We start from the raw sequence: 23,928 nt of genomic DNA on the forward strand, positions 1-23,928 counted from the left end.
ATGGAATCCTCTGGTCTTACCATGTTTTCCATCATCCAGAAGCTGCTGGATTGATAGAACGGTGGAATGGCCTTTTGAAAACTCAATTACGGTGCCATCTAGGTGGCAAAAACTTGAAAGGCTGGGGTAATGTTCTCCAGGAAGCTGTGTATGCTCTGAATCAGCGTCCACTGTATGGTGCTGTTTCTCCCATAGCCAGGATCCATGGGTCCAGGAACCAAGGGGTGGAAATGGGTGTGGTGCCACTCACTATTACTCCACTAGGAAAATTTTTGCTTCCTGTCCCTGCTACCCTGAGTTCTGCTGGTCTACAGGTTTTAGTTCCAAAATGGGGTGTGCTTTCTCCAGGAGAAACAACAGTGATACCACTGAACTGGAAGTTAAGATTGCCACCTGGCCACTTTGGGCTACTTATGCCTCTGGATCAACACACCAAGAAGGGGATTACATTATTGTCTGGGGTAATTGACCCTGGCTATCAGAAGGAAGTAGGACTGCAACTACATAATGGAGGTAAAGAAGAGTTTTCTTGGAATATTGGAGATCCCCTGGGGTGTCTATTAGTACTACCATGCCCTGTGATTAAAATCAATGGAAAACTGCAACAACACAATCCAGGCAGGACCACTAATGGCTCTGAGACTTCGGGAATGAAGGTTTGGGTCACCCCACCAGGCAAAGAACCACGGCCAGCTGAAGTGCTTGCTGAGGGGAAAGGGAACATGGAATGGGTAGTGGAAGAAGGTAGTAATAAATATGAACTTCGACCACGTGATCAGTTACAGAAACGAGGACTGTAATGCTGTTTTGTTTGTGTTATACTATTTAAGTTGTAAGATATCAAGTTTAAGAATGAATGTTGCCCAAGGATTTGCACGCTATTCTGGAGAGATTTAATGTGTTTCCAGTTATATGCAGGATAGTTGAGTATTGTCAGGTAAAAGAAAAAATGTGTGCTTATTTGTTTTCATTTGGAAATTAAGTATGGTCTAAGGTGATGTATATATATGTGCCAAGTTGACAAGGGGTGGACTGTCATGGTTAGGGACAGGTGTCAACTTGGCCAAGTTGTGGTACCTGTTCATCTGATTGGGCAAGCGCTGGCCTGTCTGTTGCAATGAGGACATTTCATAGGATTATACATCCACAGCTGATTCCATTTGTAATCAGCCAAAGGGGAGTGTCTTCTGCAATTAGTGATGCTAAATCCAATCATGGGAAGCCTTTTAAGGAGGACTCAGAGGAGACGGATTCCATTCCTGCTTTGGCTGGTGAGCCTCTCCTGTGGAGTTCATCCAGGCCATCCATTGGAGTCATTGGCTTCGCAGCCTGCCCTGTGGATTTTGGACTCTGCATTCCTACGGTCACGTGAGACACTTTCATAAATTTTATATTTGCAAGTGTTCCCTGTTGATTCTGTTTCTCTAGAGAACCCTAACTAATACACCAGTCCTCTAGTTCACTAATACTTCCTTCTGTCTCTTCAAATCTGTTGTTGTAGGTCTCCATTGTTTTACTGTGCCTTTCACTCCCATAAGTTCTGATTTGTTTGTTCAAACTTTCGATTTCTTCTTTTTGTTTGCCCAATGCCTTCTTTATATCCTCCTTCAACTCGTTGATTTGATTTTTTATGAGATTTTTCACGTCTGTTTGAATATCCTGAAATAGTTGTTCAGCTCCTGTGTCTCATTTGAATTGTTGGTTTGTTTCTTTGGCTGGGCCATATCTTTGATTTTCCTAGCATGACTCGTTATTTTTGGTTTGTGTCTAGGCATTTGATTTCCTTAATTAGTTTATTCTGGATGTTATTTAGGATTTTCTTGCTAGATGGATTTGTTCTGTGTCTGTTTTTTGACATTCAGTTCAAATTATTCGAGACCTCTAGCATAGGTTCTGTTTAACTGATCAGAATTTTTCAGCTCTTGTTTTTCTCTTTCTTCCCCTGCCTATATGGAGCTGTGCTGGTTTGAAAAAATATATGTACCCTAGAAAAGACAAGTTTTAATCCTAATCCCATTTTGTAAAGGCAGCCGTTTCTACTAATCCCTATTCAGTAGTGTATGGTTTAAACTGTAATTAGACCATCTCCCTGGAGATGTGATTTAATCAAGAGTGGTTGTTAAGATGGATTAGCTGGAGGCATGTCCCCATCCATTTGAGTGGTTCTTGATTAGTTTCTGAAGTCCTATAAAAGAGGAAACATTTTGGAGAAAGAGAAATTCAGAGAGAGCAGAGAATGCTGAAGCACCATGAAGCAGAGAGTCCACTAGCCAGTGCTTTAGAGATGAAGAAGGAAAACTCCTCCTGGGGATCTTCATGAAACCAGAAGCCAGGAGAGAAAGTTAGCATATGACACCGTGTTCACCACGTGCCCTTCCAGTCGAGACAGAAACTGTGACTGTGTTTACCAGGTGCCTTCTCACTTGAGAGAGAAACCCTGAACTTCATCAGCCTTCTTGAACCAAGGCATCTTTCCCTGGATGCCTTAGATTGGACATTTCTATAGACTTGCTTTAATTGGGACATTTTCTTGGCCTTAGAACTGTAAACTAGCAACTTATTAAGTTCTGTTTTTTAAAAGCCATTCCGTTTCTGATATATTGCATTCTGGCAGCTAGCAAACTAGAACAGGAGCCTTTTTTTTTTTTTTTCCCGAGGAGGGCCTCTTCAGAAATTATAGACCCCAGTCAGATTTCCCTGACTGAACTAGCCCACATCACAGGAGGAAAAAGGCATCAGCATCAGTCTTCTCTGAGTGTGAGAGCCAGCAGTTTGCCAGAGTGGAAGAGTCATGCTGCTTCAGGCCTTGGAGAGGGTGAAGCACATTCCTTGGGGTTTGGGGAGAGCCTGGCAGCCACCACATGGAGGGGTTGAGCATATGCCCCGGAGATGGCAGAGAGCCCGGGTGCAGCCCTGATGCTTGGAGAGGGTGAAGCCTAGAAAAAGGTAGTCTCCCCAATGTCCCCCAAGGTTGCATTCGAAGAGAGGCAGGGCTCTGCGTAGGCCCTTGGAAAGGGTGGGACTGCCACTTTCAGAAGCCCCGAGGTTAAATGATTCTCAGACTTTGAAATCTAATGGACTTTGCCCTGTGGGTTTTCGAAACTGTATGGGTCCCGTGACCCCTGTATTCTTTCCTCCCTGTGTAAATGTGTATATGTATCCCATGACTGTTCCTCCTTTGTATGTTGGCAGCAAATAACTTGTTATAAGTTTTCAAAGGTCCAGAGCCAGAGAACTTTGCCTTAGAACAGGCCATGCCTGTAACTAACTTTGATAGGAGTTTGTACTGTTTCTAAATTTGTATTTCATTTGTATTGCTACTGAAATGGTTTAAGAATTTCTGATATTGTTTGAAATTAATGTATTTTGTATATGGGAAAAACATGTCTTTTTTAGGGGCCAGAGGGTGGAATGTGCTGGTTTGAAAGGAAGTATGCCTCCTAGAAAAACCATGATTTAGTCAAAATCCCATTTCATAAAGGTAGGATAATCCCTATTCAATACTGTATGTTTGGAACTGTGATAAGATCATCTCAGTGGATGATGTAATTTAGTCAAGAGTGATTGTTAAGTTGGATTAGGTAATGACATGTCTCCACCCATTTGGGTGGGTCTTGATTGGTTTATTGGAGTCCTGTAAAAGAGGAAACATTTTGGAGAATGGAGATTCAGAGAGAGCCGAGAAGGACAACATAGCCATGAGAGCAGAGAGCCCACAAGCCAGTGACCTTTGGAGATGAAGAAGGAAAATGCCTCCCGGGGAGCTTCACGAACCAGGAAGCCAGGAGACAAAGTAGCAGATGATGCTGTGCTCACCATGTGTCCTTCCAGCCAAGAGAGAAACTGTGACTGTGTCCACCATGTTCCTTTCCAGATGAGAGAGAAACCCTAATTATCACTGACGTTCTTGAACCCAGGTGTCTTTCCTTGGATGCCTTAGATTGGACATTGCTATAGACTTGTTTTAATTGGATATTTTCTTGGCCTTAGAACTGTAAACTAGCAACTTATTAAATTCTCCTTTTAAAAGCCTTTCTGTTTCTGGTATATTGCATTCCGGCAGCTAGCAAACTAGAACAGGAGCCCCCCCCCTTTTTTTTTCCGAGAATGGCCTCCTCAGAAATTATAGACCCCAGTCAGATTTCCCTGACCGAGCTATCCCACATCTCAGGAGAAAAGAGGTGTCAGTATCAGTCTTCTGTGAGGGTGAGACCCTGCAGTTTGCCAGACTTTCCTAGGAAGCCTCTAGACTATGTTTTTCCTGTCTTGTCCAGCATGTGGTGCTTGTCTTCCTGGGGCTTCCCACCAAGGTAAAGTGAAATATGTAAATAAAGGTGCCTTTATTTTCAGCAGATTCTCCCTGCCAGGGGCATGGCTGAGACAGAGGTGAGATTGTAGGTTGGCATTAATTGCTTCAGTTTTCTGGTCCCTAAGGCCTGTATCCTATGAGGGGGGGATTCCACTTGATCTGGGTCCCACCTTTTTCTTGGGGAAGGTACAGGTTTTACGAAATTAACCCCTTTCACCTGACTACTTACTTTGTCTCTCAGAGGACCCTGAGAAGGCTTCCAGTCCTATCTAATGAGCTGTTTAGTAGTAGAAACAAAGCAAAAAAATATGCTTTTCAGAGCAGGACCCTGCTCCTCAGATTTGTCAAGCAGGAGCTTAGGTTGATACATGGCTCTGCTATCTCCAGGCTCTATGCGTCCCCCTTTTTACTTTAGGGTCCAGTCCTTTTCCAGTATTTTGTGCTGTCTGACTCAAAAAGCCTCAGTTTTTTTTTCCTTCCTCCATCAGCCCTGTCTACTCTTTGCTAGGGCAAAAACTCCTAGCACCTTTAGCGCTTATTCCAGGTTTATTTGTGCTGGGTGACTATTTTCAGTAGTCAGAATTTGTTAATTAATTCTCACTTGGAGCTTGGTTGAGCTAAGCCCTTGCTGCTAGTAAAGTCCGCTTCCTTTCCCCTTGGGGAGCCAGGCTGCTGTGTCCATGGGGCAGGGGCACCGGTTTCTGCGGCTTGGGGGACTTACAGTTCTGTGTGGGGTCTCATCTGGTTCAGCTTGTCCAGACTGGTGTAGGCTGTGTGTCCAGTCCCTAACGTGGCCCCAGAAGTTTGTTCTGGACTGTTCCTGGCTATTTTCTAGCTGCTCTGGAGGACAAACTAAATTTCCCACCTCACCAAGCCACCCATTTTGCCCTGGAACTATATTTATCTTTGTAAGTCAAATTAAATAATTTGTAAAACATGCCATCATGAGGCACATAAACTTTTTTTTTAGTTAGAGCAGTTGTAGGTTCACAGAAAAGTCGTGTGAATAGCATACCCTGCCCTCATGCACAATATTCTCTGTTATTGATATTTTGCTTTAATGTGGTATCTTTGTTGCAATTGGCAAAACATTATTATTATAATTTTGTTATTACTGTAATCTATCGTCAGAATTAGGGTTTCACTAGGTTTTTGCTAAGATTTTGTTAGGGGTCACTCTGTGTTGTGCAGTTCTTTTTACAAAAATTTTTATGCTGATAACATATATACATCCTAAAAATTCCCACTTGAGCAACTTTCAGACATGCAATTCAGTACTAGTAATTGCATTCACAATGTAGTGGATCACCACCATCCATTACCAAAGCTTTTCTGTGGCTCCAAACAGATACTGTGTATTAATTAAGCAATAACTCCCTATTATTGTTCAGGGATCTCTAGAGAAACAGAACCAGCAGTAGATATTGAGTCAGGATTAAAAGAAATGGCTGCCCTCCCAAGATTGAATCAGGATTAAAACATGGCTTTTCAGGGGTACATGACAGATTCAGACTGGCACACTTCCCATCCCTGTCCCCACCTTCCGTCCCTGCCCCTGACAACCTATGTTCTAAATCTGACCCTGAATCTGCATATTCTAATTATTTCTATTATAAGTGAGATCATGTATATGTTGTCCTTTTGTGTCTGGCTTATAGAACAGTATGATTTTTAAAAGTAAACTTTTTATTTTAAAACAATTTTAGGTTTAGAGAACTGTACTATTAGGAAGATAGTACAGAGAGTTTCCATATACCCTACACTCAGTTTCCCCCTTTAGTAACATCTTGTACTTCTGTGGTACCGCACAGAAAGAGACTTAAAAACATTTTAACAATGGTGTAGTGTATTTTGCTGAAAAGTTTAATGTAACATAAGTAGCTTTATTTTTCACTCTAAGGAAGTAAGAAGAGCATTTGCAGTAGTTGGCTTTCACAGAACCATTCTTTATAAGTTTTCTTCTTAGACCAGAGTTTGATCTTGGGTCTTTAAACTAAAAGAATGATTTCTTGGGGGGATAAACAAACCTATGTCAAACTAATCTTTTAACTACAGTTGCTTGCCTGCTGGGTTATTGTGTGCTGGGCAGCTTCTTCAGTCATTAAAAGCATTTTGAATGATTTTTCTATTCATTACACACTAGGCACTTGGGTTGTTTGCTTAGATCGTCCTCTCATCAGTGCAGTGAGACTGTGTTAAGATGAATTCCTTTCAAGATTCTAGCTGTGCAGCTGGATGAGTCATGCATTGTACAATGAGAAAGAAGCCCTGGAACAGAAGGCGGTTTTAAGAGGAAGATCCTGAACTTGTTTGAGGGGTAGGTGAGACATCTAAGTGTCTGAAACTTAAAAAAGTCCCGGATTGCAGAATTATAATTAGTTACTTGCTTAGATCATAGTTTTTGCTATGTGGATGGTAACTAAAGTCATGGACATGGATGAATTTATACAGAGAAAGAATGTTAAGTGAGAAGAGAAAAATCCTTAGACCTGAGCCATGAAGACGGCCACTATTTAAAGTTCAGGAAGAAGAGGAGAAACCAATAAAAGAATGAGGAATATTAAAATGATTGGAGAAAGAGACAGAAGGGAGAGATTTCATAAAAGTCTAAGGAGGACAGTACTTGAGGAAGGAGGGAGTCACAAGCAATCTCAGTCATTTCTGAAAGGTCACGTGTTATAGGGATTTGTCTTAGTCTTGCCAGAGCTGCTGCAACAAATACCATAGACTCTTAGTTTAAATAACAGAAATTTATTTGTCTCATAGTTTGGGGAGCAGGAAGTCCATCAAGATGGCAGGCCTCCTGTAGCATCACACTGGTGGCTTGTCAGCAACCCATAACTCAGTCTCTGCCTCTTATCACATGGCCATCTGTCTTCTTGTGTCTCTTACTACTCTATGTCCAAAATTTCCAGTCATATGAGATTAAGGACCACCCTTATTCATTTTGGCCTCATCTTAATTGGATCTTCAAAGATCCTGTTTACAAATGGGTTCACATCCAAGGACTGGAGTTAGAGTTCGAACATGTTTTTCTGGGAGAAATGAATCCAGCCATAACAGATGGGGGATGCTCACTGCATTAAGCAATCTTGGAACACTCATCCCATCTTCCACCAGTTCATGTACTCAACAAGCTCTGACTGAACATTTCCTGTGTGCCAAATTCAGGATAGACATCTAGGGTACAGAGATGAAAGGCCCGAGAGCACACAGTCTGTTGAGTACAGATGTTGCTAGGAGAGAAAAAAGGAAGATCATGAAGACACTGGGGAGGTGTGAGCCCCACTCATGGGAGAAATGGAAGCCAGAAAAGAAGGTGTAAGTCCTCATGCATTTGACGATTCTGCTTGTGCCTGAACCTGGTCAAATCACAAGCCTTTGGGTCATTAATTGTCATATATCATTCTGAGGAGATGTCTCAGATAAGGATAAGGGATAAGGAATCACATGATATGCTTTCTTCCCTCAAAGACATTGTAATCTCACTGGGGAGAGAAGGAATAAGTACAAGGTAAGCAATATGAGGTGACCGTGTAGAAAATATTGCTTATTGTTTGATTACTAGCTAAGTAAACACTATTTATTGAGACAGTATGTTAGATACATTATATACATCTTATTTAATCTCAAGCAGCAAGCTGTAGGTCTTATTACCCACAAATGCGAAAACTGAGGTAAAAAGAAGTCACTGTGCTTAGTATCATGAAGTCAATGAAAGGTTGAGCTGACACTCCAACTTGGATCTGTCTAATGCCAACTACAGGCTTTTTTCAATGGTAGCATATTATGTCTCACTGTTTCAGTGCCTTTGAAAAATAAATACAGTGTTTTGATAGCAACCCCTGTTTTCCCTTGTTGGAAATGCTGTTATATCAAATTATGGTCTATAGTTATGATTCTCAAGATGTAGGGAACCCTTGGGAATCCTCAGACCCTTTTGGTGTGGTCTCAAGGTCAAAACTATTTTCATAGTAACGAGATGCTAGTCACTTTGTCACTAACTTGGCATTTGAACTGATGGTGCAAAAGTAGTGGAAGGTGAAGTTGTTGGCAGCTCAATTTGAATCCAGGTAGTGGCCCCAAACTAATAGCAATCATTGTATTCTTCACTGCTATATACTTGCAGTAGGAAAAACATGTTTCATTTAAGGAGTAAAAATTATTAATGTAGTGAAAACTGACCCTGGAGTCCATGTGCTTTTAATATTCTAAGTGATGAAGCATAGAGTGCTATGTTGTTAGGGAGCAGTGAATAAGGCTCTATGAACATTAGTGTGCGTGTTTCTGTATGAGTTCTGGCTTTTAATTCTTTGGGTACAGTCCACCCTCTGGACCCTAAAAAGATGTGTTTTCCCCATATACAAAATACATTCATTCCATAACAATATCAGAGAACCTTAAACCATTCCAGTAACATTTCAAATACAAGATTAATACAAGATTAAAATCAGTACAAAGTCTCATCAAAGTTAGTTAAAGGCACGGACAGTCCTAAGGCAAAATTTTCTCCATTTTCTTTGGACCTTTGAAAACTCATAACAAGTTATTTTCTGCCAACATACAAAGGAGGAACAGTCATGGGATACATATACCTATTTCCATAGGGAGGAAGGAACACAGGGGTCACAGGACCCAAACAGTCTCGAAAACCCACAGGGCAAAGTCCATTAGATTTCAAAGTCTGGGAATCATCTATCTTCAGGGCTTTAGAAAGTGGCAGTCCCACTCTTTCCAAGGGCCTACACAGTGGCTTGCCTCTCTCCGAATACAACCTTGGGGGACACTGGGAACACCACCTTTTTCTCAGCTCCACCCTCTCCAAGCATCAGGGCTGCACCCAGCTCTCTGCCATGTCCAGGGCACATGCTCAACCCACCCGTGTGGTGGCAGCTAGGCTCTCCCCAAATCCCAAGGAATGTGCTTCACCCTCTCCAAGGCCTGAGGTGGCATGACTCTTCCACTGCAATGAGGTGGAAGGCCCATCCTCTGCCTTTGGGGTAAACTCACCCTCTCCACGGTCTTGGGTGGGTCCACTCTCCTGGCCCCAGGCTTCTTGACTTCAGACCTCAGCCTCTATGGTTTTGCCTCTGAAGTTATTTTTCTTCCAGTGTGTCCCTTCTCTGAACCCCCCAGTCCAGACTGGCAGCGGCTCTGTTTATACAGGTCCCACAGCACTCTCGTTGGCTTTCTATGCAGTAGCCTTGGATCATGCCCATCAGACATTAGGAGTTTCCAATAATCCTTCCTGGATAACTCCATGTCCGATCCTGGGTTTCTCTGAAATGGCTGACTGGTTCCACATCTGATGAAATTCTCACATGGAGCACTATTCTCTGGGGTCTCCCTTCCTGGAAGCCCAGAATTTTCCAGGACATCAATTTCTGGTTTCTTTGTACCCAAGAGCTCAGTTTTCAGTTTATCTCTCTCCTGTCACATTTCACTATAAACTGTGTGGAGAAACCAGGCTGCACTTTCCACATTTAATTTGGAGATCTCTTCTGCTAAATATCCAAGTTCATGGCTTTTAAATCTGCCTTCCAGCCAAAGTCATTAGTCAGTTTTGCCAGATTATGTCATTTTAAAACAAGGCCCATCTTCCTTCCAGTCTATAATAACACATGCCTCATTTCTGTCTAAGTCTTTCTCAGAAATGTCTTTAGAGTACACATTTCTACCAACTGTCTCTTCAAAGCATTCTAGGCCTTCTCTATCAAGTTTATCACAACTCTTCTATAATTTTCCCCTCATCCATTTAAAAAGCTGTTCCAACATGTTTGGTATTTGCAAACTGCAGCAGTACCCCACTCTCTGGTACCAAAATCTGTTCTAGTTTGCTAGCTGCTGGAATGCAATATACCAGAAACAGAATGGCTTCTAAAAAGGGGAATTTAATAAGTTGCTACTTTACAGTTCTAAGGCCAAGAAAATGTCCCAATTAAAGGAAGTCTATAGAAATGTCCAATCTAAGGCATCCAGGGAAAGATACCTTGACTCAAGAAGGCCGATGAAGTTCAGGGTTTCTTTCTCAAGTGGAAGGGCACATGGTGAACAAGTCAGAGTTCCTCTCTCATCTGGAAGCGCACATGGCAAACACGGCATCATCTGCTAGCTTCTTCTCTTGGCTTCCTGCTTCATGAAGCTCCCAGGAGGCATTTTCCTTCTTCATCTCCAAAGGTCACTGTTCTAGTTTGCTAGCTGCTGGAATGCAACACACCAGAGACGGACTGGCTTTTAATAAAAGGGGATTTATTTTGTTGGTTCTTCAGAGGAAAGGCAGCTAACTTTCCACTGAGGTTCTTTCTTACGTGGAAGGCACAGGATGGTCTCTGCTGGTCTTCTCTCCAGGCCCCTGGGTTCCAACAACTTTCCCCGGGGTGATTTCTTTCTCCATCTCCAAGGGCCCGGGCTGAGCTGCAGGTGCTGAGATGAGGAATGCCAAGCTGCTAGGCTGTGCTACGCTGCGATCTCTCATTTAAGCACCAGCCAATTAAGTCAAACGTCACTCATTGCAGCAGACACCCTCCTAGCCGACTGCAGATGTAATTGGCAACAGATGAGGTTCACGTACCGTTGGCTTATGTCCGCAGCAACAAGATTAGGTATGCTCACCTGGCCAAGTTGACAACTGAATCTAACTAACACAGTCACCAACTGGTAGACTCTGCTTCTCATGGTTATGTCATTCTGCTCTGCTCTCTTTGAATCGCTCTCGCTCTCCAAAATGTTTCCTCTTTTATAGGACTTCAGAAACTAATCCAGACCCACCAGAATGGGTGGAGACATGTTGTCACCTAACCAGCTTAACAACCCCATCTTGATTAAATCACATCTCCAGGGAGATGATCTGATTACAGTTTCAAACATACACTGTTGAATAGGGATTAGAAGAAATGGCTGCCTTTACAAAATGGGATTAGGATTAAAACATGGCTTTCCTAGGGTGCATAAATCATTTCAAACCAGCACAGGTATATAACTAAGAGTGGAGTTGCTGGGTCATATAGTAAAACATCTGAGCTGCTAACTACCAAATTGTTTTCCACAATGGCGCACCATTTTATGCTCCCACCAGCAATGTATGAGAGTTTCAGTTTCTCCACATCTTGGCTCAACATTCGTTACTTCCTGTTTTATTTATTTTTTTAATAATAGCCACCCTGGTGGGTATGAAATGGGTATTTTTTTTTTATTAATTAAAAAAAGAATTAACAAAACAATTAGAAATCATTCCAATCTACATGTACAATCAGTAATTCTTAATAACATCACATAGTTGCATATTCATCATTTCTTAGTACATTTGCATCAATTTAGAAAAAGAAATAAAAAGACAACAGAATAAGAATTAAAACAATAATAGAAAGAAAAAAAAAACAAAAAAAACAAAAACAAAAAACCTATACCTCACATGCAGCTTCATTCAGTGTTTTAACATAATTGCATTACAATTGGGTAGTATTGTGCTGTCCATTTCTGAGTTTTTATATCCAGTCCCGTTGTACAGTCTGTATCCCTTCAGCTCCAATTATCCCTTCTCTTTTTTTTTTTTTTTTTAATTAACGGAAAAAAAGAAATTAACCCAACATTTAGAGATCATACCATTCTACACATGCAATCATTAATTCTTAACATCATCACATAGATGCATGATCATCATTTCTTAGTACATTTGCATTGGTTTAGAAGAACTAGCAACATAACCGAAAAAGATATAGAATGTTAATATAGAGAAAAAAATAAAAGTAATAATAGTAAAATCAAAACAAAACAAAACAAAAACCTATAGCTCAGATGCAGCTTCATTCAGTGTTTTAACATGATTACTTTACAATTAGGTATTATTGTGCTGTCCATTTTTGAGTTTTTGTATCTAGTCCTGTTGCACAGTCTGTATCCCTTCAGCTTCAATTACCCATTGTCTTACCCTGTTTCTAACTCCTGCTGAACTCTGTTACCAATGACATATTTCAAGTTTATTCTCGAATGTCCGTTCACATCAGTGGGACCATACAGTATTTGTCCTTTAGTTTTTGGCTGGATTCACTCAGCATAATATTCTCTAGGTCCATCCATGTTATTACATGGTTCATAAGTTTATCTTGTCTTAAAGCTGCATAATATTCCATCGTATGTATATACCACAGTTTGTTTAGCCACTCTTCTGTTGATGGAGATTTTGGCTGTTTCCATCTCTTTGCAATTGTAAATAATACTGCTATAAACATTGGTGTGCAAATGTCCGTTTGTGTCTTTGCCCTTAAGTCCTTTGAGTAGATACCTAGCAATGGTATTGCTGGGTCGTATGGCAATTCTATATTCAGCTTTTTGAGGAACCGCCAAACTGCCTTCCACAGTGGCTGCACCCTTTGACATTCCCACCAACAGTGGATAAGTGTGCCTCTTTCTCCGCATCCTCTCCAGCACTTGTCATTTTCTGTTTTGTTGATAATGGCCATTCTGGTGGGTGTGAGATGATATCTCATTGTGGTTTTGATTTGCATTTCTCTAATGGCCAGGGACATTGAGCATCTCTTCATGTGCCTCTTGGCCATCCGTATTTCCTCTTCTGAGAGGTGTCTGTTCAAGTCTTTTTCCCATTTTGTAATTGGGTTGGCTGTCTTTTTGTTGTTGAGATGAACAATCTCTTTATAAATTCTGGATACTAGACCTTTATCTGATATATCATTTCCAAATATTGTCTCCCATTGTGAAGGCTGTCTTTCTACTTTCTTGATGAAGTTCTTTGATGCACAAAAGTGTTTAATTTTGAAGAGTTCCCATTTATTTATTTCTTTCTTCAGTGCTCTTGCTTTAGGTTTAAGGTCCATAAAACCGCCTCCAGTTGTAAGATCCATAAGATATCTCCCAACATTTTCCTCTAACTGTTTTATGGTCTTAGACCTAATGTTTAGATCTTTGATCCATTTTGAGTTAACTTTTGTATAGGGTGTGAGAGATGGGTCTTCTTTCATTCTTTTGCATATGGATATCCAGTTCTCTAGGCACCATTTATTGAAGAGACTGCTCTGTCCCAGGTGAGTTGGCTTGACTGCCTTATCAAAGATCAAATGTCCATAGATGAGAGGGTGTATATGAAATGGGTATTTTATTGTGTTTTTTTTTTAAATTTATTTTTTAATGGATGGGCAGGCACCGGGAATCGAACCCGGGTCTCTGTCATGGCAGGCAGTAATTCTGCCACTGAGCCACCATTGCACTACCCCTTATTGCAGTTTTGATGTGCATTTTCTTTCTTTTTTTTTTTTTTTTAACATGGGCATCGAACCTGGGTCCTCTGGCATGGCAGACAAGCATTCTTGCCTGTTGAGCCACCGTGGCCCGCCCTGATATGCATTTTCTTAATGGCTAATTGGGTTAAGTATCTTTTCATGTGCTTAACCTGCCATTTGTATATCTTCTTTGGAGAAATATCTTTCAAGTCCTTTGTTCATTTTAAAATTGGATTGTTCATCTTGTCTTTTTGAGTTGTAAGGGTTCTTTATATATTCCAGATATTAAACCTTTTTCATATTTATGATTTAACAAATATTTTTTCCCATTCTGCAGGTTGTCCTTTCACTTTCTTGATAATGTTCTTTGATGCATGAATTTTTTTTTTTTTGATGAAGTACAATTTGTCACTTTTTTCTTTTTGCTGCTTTTGCTTTTGGTGTCATATCTAAGAATCTATTGCCTAATACAAGGTCTTAAAAATTTTACTGTGCTGAAGGGATACAGACTGTGCAACAGGACTGGATACAAAAACTCAAAAATGGACAGCACAATACTACCTAATTGTAATGTAATTATGTTAAAACACTGAATGAAGCTGCATCTGAGCTATAGTTTTTTTTGTTTGTTTGTTTTGTTTTTTTATATATATTTTTTGTATTTTTTATTTTTATTTTTTTCTCTATATTATGATTTTATTTCTTTTTCTCTTGTCTTGCTATTTCTTTTTCTAAATTGATGCAAATGTACTAAGAAATGATGATCATACATCTATGTGATGATATTAAGAATTACTGATTGCATATGTAGAATGGAATGATTTCTAAATGTTGTTAGTTAATTTTTTTTTATTAATAAAAAAAAATTTACCCTATGCTTTCTTCTAAGAGTTTTACTGTCTTAGTGCTTATGTTTAAGCACCTGATCCATTTGAATTAATTTTGTATGTGGTATGAGGTAGTGGTCAAATATCATTCTTTTACCCAGCACCATTTTTGGAAGTGACAATTCATTCCCCATTGAATGGAGTTGGCACTCTTGTTGAAAATCAACTGATTTAAGGGTTTATTTCTGAACTCTCAATTCTATTTCATTGGTTTGTATGTGTGTCCTTTAGCCAATACCATATAGTTTTGATTATTTTAACTTTGTAGTGAGATTTGAAGTTGGTATGATTCCTTGAGTTGAAGAATTTTTATAATGATTCCTCTAAAATCCTTATCAGATAATCCCAACATTGATTCATTTCAGTATTGGCATCTTCTTTTTTTCAGTGTGTGTTTCTGCAAGTTTTTTAAACTTTAGTTTTTAGCAGTTTTATTTACACACCACCCTAAGTGTACACTTGGTGGCTCCTCATATAATCACATAGTTATGCATTCACCACCACCCACAATCTATAATTTAGCCTTGGTATAGTGCTTTTGTTATAATTAATGAAAGAATATTATAATTTTATTGTTAACTGTAGACCATAGTTTGCATTAATTGCCTTTTTTCCTGCATACCACCCCATTATTAACACCTTGTAATAGTGGCATACATTTGTTCTCTTTTATGTAAAATCTTTGTTATATTTGTACAATTAACCACTGTCCTGGACTGCTCTAGCTTTTGCTAAGTTATACACTCCCAATTTTGCTAAGTGATACACTCCTAGCTTTCCTTCTGGTGTCATTCATGACTCTAGTCTTCCTCTTTCAACCATACACACACTGAGATTTGTTAATTACACTTACAGTATTGTGTTACCGTCAAAGTAAGGTTGATTGAACCTTTACCATCAGCCTTGTTAAACATTCTGTTCTCCCTAAGCATCAATTGTCCACTCTCTGCCTCTTTCTATCTCCTGATAACCTATGCTCTCAAATTTAATTCTCAAGAGTTTGCTCATTTTAGTTAGTTCATGTTAGTTTGAGCATACAGTATTTGTCCTTTCATTTTTGGCTTATTTCGCTCAAAATAATGCCCTCAAAGTTCATAACATTGCTGTATGCATCACGATGTCATTCCCTCCTGCAGTTGCACAATATTCCATTGTATGTATAAACTGCATTCCACCCTCGGGCCACCTCCATTCATTGGCAATCGAGTAATGCAGCCATAAACAGCAGTGTTCAAATGTCTATTCATGTCCCTGCTTTCAGTTCTTCCAAGTATATACCTAGTAATGGGATTGTTGGATCATATGGCACTTTTACACTCAGCTTCCTGAGGAACCACCACACTGCCCAGTAGAGCAGCTACACAATTTTACTTCTCCAACAGAGACTAGGTATACCTCTTTCTTCACATCTCCTCCAGCACTTGTAGTTTTCTGTTTATTTTTTTAAAACAGTTTTATTCACACGCCATGCAATCCATCTTGAGTGTACAATCAATGGCTCCTGGTATAATCACATGAGTCTGCATTCACCACCATAATCTATATGAGAATATTCCCATTTCTTCTGAAAAGAAAGAAGAACAGAAAAAAAAATCCCATACCCCTCCCTTATATCCCTTCTTAATGATATTTAGGGGGATGTAGTGAGTAGTGTAGTGAGTGAGTATTGTATCTTTTGATTTTTTCCTGGTTTGTGGTATGATGTGTTATTTTTTATTGTATCCTGGACATTTTATTTATAGTTTAGGAAACTCTTGGTCCTGCCTAAATCTCTGTTTTAGCAAGCCTTCATCCAGTCTAGGTTTAGTGTATAGGTTCTTGTTCCTTTTTTTTTTTTTTGACTTTGTTCCAATGACAGTTTTTTCCTGAACCTTTGCAATGTTATTCTGGTCTGCTTTGTTCTTGTGACACTTCCAGGGCTCCTGCTCAGGACCTCCTGGTGCTGTGCCTGGTTGTCCACTGGGTGCTGGAGTGGCCTGGAGCTTCCACTGGTGAACTGGGGTCCAGTTATACAGAAGGGTCAGAGCCCTGCTAGTCTGGGCTTCCCTTTTCCTGATTCTCTGACAAGGGGAACAAAGGGCTTTTTTTTTTTTTTTTTTACAATTTATTTCTATTTATCATTTATTTATACGTCTATTCCTTTCAATGGTTCTGAGTTGCAGGCTTCTCTGGTCCCCAGTACTAGGGTATATTAGAGGTACAAAGAAAACCCAGAGAACTCACCCCATTGTCGTTCCTTAAGTCTTGTGACTTGAGCCAGTCTGCCTCTTTTATGAAACTTTCAATCATTTTATCATTGTCTGTTGAATAATTTCAAGGATATTTAGTTGTATTTAAAGGGGAGGGCCAGGAAAAAGTGAGTCTATACCATTGTGTTTCAGAACCAGACATCACTATAAAATTTTTATCATGAAAAATTAAAAAATAAAAAAACAGCAAAGCAGATCAAATTTTATTTAGCATGGGCTGCTGTTATAAGTGTTTTATAACATGTTTGTTTATAGGGATTATGTTGGAATATGAAAAAAGTGGAGAACTAAAGACCAAATCCATAGACTTGCTTGATCTCAGCCCCAGGTAAGTTAGCTCCATAATGCAACATGTATTTCACATACAAAACTTTTATTAGAAAACTACTGATCCAAGATGCTGTGTGGGTAAGCTGAATAATCCACAAACAATATATTCCTAAAAAAATAGTATATTATTTATTTTTACTATTCATTTATTTATTTCAGTTGCATATTATTTCCTGTTTGTGTTTGAACAGGCTATACTTGAATGTCTTTCTGAATAAGGAAGAGGAGGCAGAAAAAGGATATTCAGTCATGCCTTTTTCTCCTTCCTCAGCAGGCTTGACTGGATATTGATTTTTTTAACCAAACTTTTTTTAAGAATAATTTCAGATTTAGAGAAAAGTTTAAGACTGTGTACAGAGTGTTCCCAAGTACCCCATACCCTGTCTGCCCTATAAATAGTATCTTACATTAAAATAATGCCTTTGTAACACTTAATGACCAAGTACTGATGCATTATTATTAACTAACATTCCTGCTTTACTTGTATTGTCTTACTTAGTCCTTTCTATGTTCCAGGATCCCATCCAGGAGATAATGTTACATTTGGTCATCATGTTTCATTAGATTCCTCTTGGCTGTGACAGTTTATCCAACTTTCCTTGTTTATGATGACTTTGAGAGTTTCAAGTTTATTTTATTTACTTACATTTTTTTTTATTAAGGACTCACTGTCCATTAATGTGGTCATTCAGAGGCTGAGGGGGACCCACATGTGATGACTCAGGGTATATATTGGCAGAACAGTATGTAGATCATGACTTTTTAAATTATCCTATTTCTACAAATTATGTTGTGTTCTTAGATTATATATGTGTAGGAATGTCTAAAATGATGCATAGCAAACTGCTAACATTAGACAATGGGATGGAGAGAGAAAGAGAATTTTCACTTTTTTTTTAAGCCTCGTATAATACTATAACATTTTACTTTACACATAAGCACATACTTCTTTTGCTGTAAGTAATTTTTAATGCAATTGGGTTATAGGTAGTACTATTTTCTGGTTGTCAGAGACAGTGCTGGGTTTTTTTGGAGGTGTGTGAGGTGGGGGGACAATATGCTAGAACTTTCTTAGAAGTACATGTGGAATTCTCATTTTAACAGTCATGAGTCACCAGTACAGCAAATTGCATGCAATATTGCTGATGAAATCCACTCTTTAAATTAAATTATAAAATAAATCTAATTATTAAACAAAATTCTCTATAAATGGAACTGCTGGCTCATCATAGGCTGTGGAACTTAGTTCAGTTTTTAATAACAAAAAGTTTATATAAAAAATACAAAGGTAGCAGAATAGTCCCTGTGGGACTTTTAGGAGAAGAATCCAATGTTGTCACACAATTTTCTTTTTTTTTTTCACCTTTTTTTTTTAATTTTTTTTAATTTTTTTTTTATTAATTAAAAAAAGAATTAACAAAACAATTAGAAATCATTCCAATCTACATGTACAATCAGTAATTCTTAATAACATCACATAGTTGCATATTCATCATTTCTTAGTACATTTGCATCGATTTAGAAAAAGAAATAAAAAGACAACAGAATAAGAATTAAAACAATAATAGAAAGAAAAAAAAACAAAAAAAACAAAAACAAAAACCTATACCTCACATGCAGCTTCATTCAGTGTTTTAACATAATTGCATTACAATTGGGTAGTATTGTGCTGTCCATTTCTGAGTTTTTATATCCAGTCCCGTTGTACAGTCTGTATCCCTTCATCTCCAATTATCCCTTCTCTTTTTTTTTTTTTTTTTAATTAACGGAAAAAAAGAAATTAACCCAACATTTAGAGATCATACCATTCTACACATGCAATCATTAATTCTTAACATCATCACATAGATGCATGATCATCATTTCTTAGTACATTTGCATTGGTTTAGAAGAACTAGCAACATAACCGAAAAAGATATAGAATGTTAATATAGAGAAAAAAATAAAAGTAATAATAGTAAAATCAAAACAAAACAAAACAAAAACCTATAGCTCAGATGCAGCTTCATTCAGTGTTTTAACATGATTACTTTACAATTAGGTATTATTGTGCTGTCCATTTTTGAGTTTTTGTATCTAGTCCTGTTGCACAGTCTGTATCCCTTCAGCTTCAATTACCCATTGTCTTACCCTGTTTCTAACTCCTGCTGAACTCTGTTACCAATGACATATTTCAAGTTTATTCTCGAATGTCCGTTCACATCAGTGGGACCATACAGTATTTGTCCTTTAGTTTTTGGCTGGATTCACTCAGCATAATATTCTCTAGGTCCATCCATGTTATTACATGGTTCATAAGTTTATCTTGTCTTAAAGCTGCATAATATTCCATCGTATGTATATACCACAGTTTGTTTAGCCACTCTTCTGTTGATGGAGATTTTGGCTGTTTCCATCTCTTTGCAATTGTAAATAATGCTGCTATAAACATTGGTGTGCAAATGTCCGTTTGTGTCTTTGCCCTTAAGTCCTTTGAGTATATTCCCAGCAATGGTATTGCTGGGTCGTATGGCAATTCTATATTCAGCTTTTTGAGGAACCGCCAAACTGCCTTCCACAGTGGTTGCACCCTTTGACATTCCCACCAACAGTGGATAAGTGTGCCTCTTTCACCGCATCCTCTCCAGCACTTGTCATTTTCTGTTTTGTTGATAATGGCCATTCTGGTGGGTGTGAGATGATATCTCATTGTGGTTTTGATTTGCATTTCTCTAATGGCCAGGGACATTGAGCATCTCTTCATGTGCCTCTTGGCCATCCGTATTTCCTCTTCTGAGAGGTGTCTGTTCAAGTCTTTTTCCCATTTTGTAATTGGGTTGGCTGTCTTTTTGTTGTTGAGATGAACAATCTCTTTATAAATTCTGGATACTAGACCTTTATCTGATATATCATTTCCAAATATTGTCTCCCATTGTGAAGGCTGTCTTTCTACTTTCTTGATGAAGTTCTTTGATGCACAAAAGTGTTTAATTTTGAGGAGTTCCCATTTATTTATTTCCTTCTTCAGTGCTCTTGCTTTAGGTTTAAGGTCCATAAAACCGCCTCCAGTTGTAAGATCCATAAGATATCTCCCAACATTTTCCTCTAACTGTTTTATGGTCTTAGACCTAATGTTTAGATCTTTGACCCATTTTGAGTTAACTTTTGTATAGGGTGTGAGAGATGGGTCTTCTTTCATTCTTTTGCATATGGATATCCAGTTCTCTAGGCACCATTTATTGAAGAGACTGCTCTGTCCCAGGTGAGTTGGCTTGACTGCCTTATCAAAGATCAAATGTCCATAGATGAGAGGGTCTATATCTGAGCACTCTATTCGATTCCATTGGTCGATATATCTATCTTTATGCCAATACCATGCTGTTTTGACCACTGTGGCTTCATAATATGCCTTAAAGTCAGGCAGCGCGAGACCTCCAGCTTCGTTTTTTTTCCTCAAGATGTTTTTAGCAATTCGGGGCACCCTGCCCTTCCAGATAAATTTGCTTATTGGTTTTTCTATTTCTGAAAAATAAGTTGTTGGGATTTTGATTGGTATTGCATTGAATCTGTAAATCAATTTAGGTAGGATTGACATCTTAACTATATTTAGTCTTCCAATCCATGAACACGGTATGCCCTTCCATCTATTTAGGTCTTCTGTGATTTCTTTTAGCAGTTTTTTGTAGTTTTCTTTATATAGGTTTTCTGTCTCTTTAGTTAAATTTATTCCTAGGTATTTTATTCTTTTAGTTGCAATTGTAAATGGGATTCCTTTCTTGATTTCCCCCTCAGCTTGTTCATTACTAGTGTATAGAAAAGCTACAGATTTTTGAATGTTGATCTTGTAACCTGCTACTTTGCTGTACTCATTTATTAGCTCTAGTAGTTTTGTTGTGGATTTTTCCGGGTTTTCGACGTATAGTATCATATCGTCTGCAAACAGTGATAGTTTTACTTCTTCCTTTCCAATTTTGATGCCTTGTATTTCTTTTTCTTGTCTAATTGCTCTGGCTAGAACCTCCAACACAATGTTGAATAATAGTGGTGATAGTGGACATCCTTGTCTTGTTCCTGATCTTAGGGGGAAAGTTTTCAATTTTTCCCCATTGAGGATGATATTAGCTGTGGGTTTTTCATATATTCCCTCTATCATTTTAAGGAAGTTCCCTTGTATTCCTATCTTTTGAAGTGTTTTCAACAGGAAAGGATGTTGAATCTTGTCGAATGCCTTCTCTGCATCAATTGAGATGATCATGTGATTTTTCTGCTTTGATTTGTTGATATGGTGTATTACATTAATTGATTTTCTTATGTTGAGCCATCCTTGCATACCTGGGATGAATCCTACTTGGTCATGATGTATAATTCTTTTAATGTGTTGTTGGATACGATTTGCTAGAATTTTATTGAGGATTTTTGCATCTGTATTCATTAGAGAGATTGGTCTGTAGTTTTCTTTTTTTGTAATATCTTTGCCTGGTTTTGGTATGAGGGTGATGTTGGCTTCATAGAATGAATTAGGTAGTTTTCCCTCCACTTCGATTTTTTTGAAGAGTTTGAAGAGAATTGGTACTAATTCTTTCTGGAACGTTTGGTAGAATTCACATGTGAAGCCATCTGGTCCTGGACTTTTCTTTTTAGGAAGCTTTTGAATGACTAATTCAATTTCTTTACTTGTGATTGGTTTGTTGAGGTCATCTATGTCTTCTTGAGTCAAAGTTGGTTGTTCATGTCTTTCCAGGAACCCGTCCATTTCCTCTAAATTGTTGTATTTATTAGCGTAAAGTTGTTCATAGTATCCTGTTATTACCTCCTTTATTTCTGTGAGGTCAGTAGTTATGTCTCCTCTTCCATTTCTGATCTTATTGATTTGCATCCTCTCTCTTCTTCTTTTTGTCAATCTTGCTAAGGGCCCATCAATCTTATTGATTTTCTCATAGAACCAACTTCTGGTCTTATTGATTTTCTCTATTGTTTTCATGTTTTCAATTTCATTTATTTCTGCTCTAATCTTTGTTATTTCTTTCCTTTTGCTTGCTTTGGGGTTAGCTTGCTGTTCTTTCTCCAGTTCTTCCAAATGGATTGTTAATTCCTGAATTTTTGCCTTTTCTTCTTTTCTGATATAGGCATTTAGAGCAATAAATTTCCCTCTTAGCACTGCCTTTGCTGCGTCCCATAAGTTTTGATATGTTGTGTTTTCATTTTCATTCGCCTCGAGGTATTTACTAATTTCTCTTGCAATTTCTTCTTTGACCCAGTCGTTGTTTAGGAGTGTGTTGTTGAGCCTCCACGTATTTGTGAATTTTCTGGCACTCTGCCTATTATTGATTTCCAACATCATTCCTTTATGGTCCGAGAAAGTGTTGTGTAAGATTTCAATCTTTTTAAATTTGTTAAGACTTGCTTTGTGACCCAGCATATGGTCTATCTTTGAGAATGATCCATGAGCACTTGAGAAAAAGGTGTATCCTGCTGTTGTGGGATGTAATGTCCTATAAATGTCTATTAAATCTAGTTCATTTATAGTAATATTCAGATTCTCTATTTCTTTGTTGATCCTCTGTCTAGATGTTCTGTCCCTTGATGAGAGTGGTGAGTTGAAGTCTCCAACTATTATGGTATATGAGTCTATTTCCCTTTTCAGTGTTTGCAGTATATTCCTCACGTATTTTGGGGCATTCTGATTCGGTGCGTAAATATTTATGATTGTTATGTCTTCTTGTTTAATTGTTCCTTTTATTAGTATATAGTGTCCTTCTTTGTCTCTTTTAACTGTTTTACATTTGAAGTCTAATTTGTTGGATATTAGTATAGCCACTCCTGCTCTTTTCTGGTTGTTATTTGCATGAAATATCTTTTCCCAACCTTTCACTTTCAACCTATGTTTATCTTTGGGTCTAAGATGTGTTTCCTGTAGACAGCATATAGAAGGATCCTGTTTTTTAATCCATTCTGCCAATCTATGTCTTTTGATTGGGGAATTCAGTCCATTGACATTCAGTGTTATTACTGTTTGGATAATATTTTCCTCTAACATTTTGCCTTTTGTATTATATACATCATATCTGATTTTCCTTCTTTCTACACTCTTTTCCATATCTCTCTCTTCTGTCTTTTTGTATCTGACTCTAGTGCTCCCTTTAGTATTTCTTGCAGAGCTGGTCTCTTGGTCACAAATTCTTTCAGTGACTTTTTGTCTGAGAATGTTTTAATTTCTCCCTCATTTTTGAAGGATAATTTTGCTGGATATAGGAGTCTTGGTTGACAGTTTTTCTCTTTTAGTATTTTAAATATATCATCCCACTGTCTTCTAGCTTCCATGGTTTCTGCTGAGAAATCTACACAAAGTCTTATTGGGTTTCCCTTGTATGTAATGGATTGTTTTTCTCTTGCTGCTTTCAAGATCTTCTCTTTCTCTTTGACCTCTGACATTCTAACTAGTAAGTGTCTTGGAGAACGCCTATTTGTGTCTAATCTCTTTGGGGTGCGCTGCACTTCTTGGATCTGTAATTTTAGGTCTTTCATAAGAGTTGGGAAATTTTCAGTGATAATTTCTTCCATTAGTTTTTCTCCTCCTTTTCCCTTCTCTTCTCCTTCTGGGACACCCACAACACGTATATTTGTGCGGTTCATATTGTCCTTGAGTTCCCTGATACCCTGTTCAAATATTTCCATTCTTTTCCCTATAGTTTCTGTTTCTTTTTGGAATTCAGATGTTCCATCCTCCAAATCACTAATTCTATCTTCTGTCTCTTTAAATCTATCATTGTAGCTATCCATTATTTTTTCTATGTTTGCTACTTTATCCTTCACTTCCATAAGTTCTGCGGTTTGTTTTTTCAGTTTTTCTATTTCTTCTTTATGTTCAGCCCATGTCCTCTTCATGTCCTCCCTCAATTTATCGATTTCATTTTTGAAGAGGTTTTCCATTTCTGTTCGTA

General features: G+C 38.3%; 1 protein-coding gene across 5 annotated transcripts in view; it reads left to right on the forward strand.

The window, feature by feature from the left end:
• DAW1 (dynein assembly factor with WD repeats 1) overlaps nt 1–23,928 on the forward strand; it is a 95,225-nt gene that overhangs the window by 15,452 nt on the left and 55,845 nt on the right. For 4 of the 5 annotated variants that reach the window (XM_077155341.1, XM_077155344.1, XM_077155345.1 and 1 more), the window contains one exon: nt 16,934–17,006. The exons of the other annotated variant lie outside the window; for it this stretch is intronic. In XM_077155341.1, coding sequence (XP_077011456.1) covers nt 16,934–17,006 — 73 coding nt within the window. The remainder of the gene's footprint in view (nt 1–16,933; nt 17,007–23,928) is intronic. 5 annotated transcript variants of the gene reach the window in all.

The sequence above is a fragment of the Tamandua tetradactyla genome, chromosome 3 (assembly GCF_023851605.1).
Source record: "Tamandua tetradactyla isolate mTamTet1 chromosome 3, mTamTet1.pri, whole genome shotgun sequence".
NCBI lineage: Eukaryota > Metazoa > Chordata > Mammalia > Pilosa > Myrmecophagidae > Tamandua > Tamandua tetradactyla.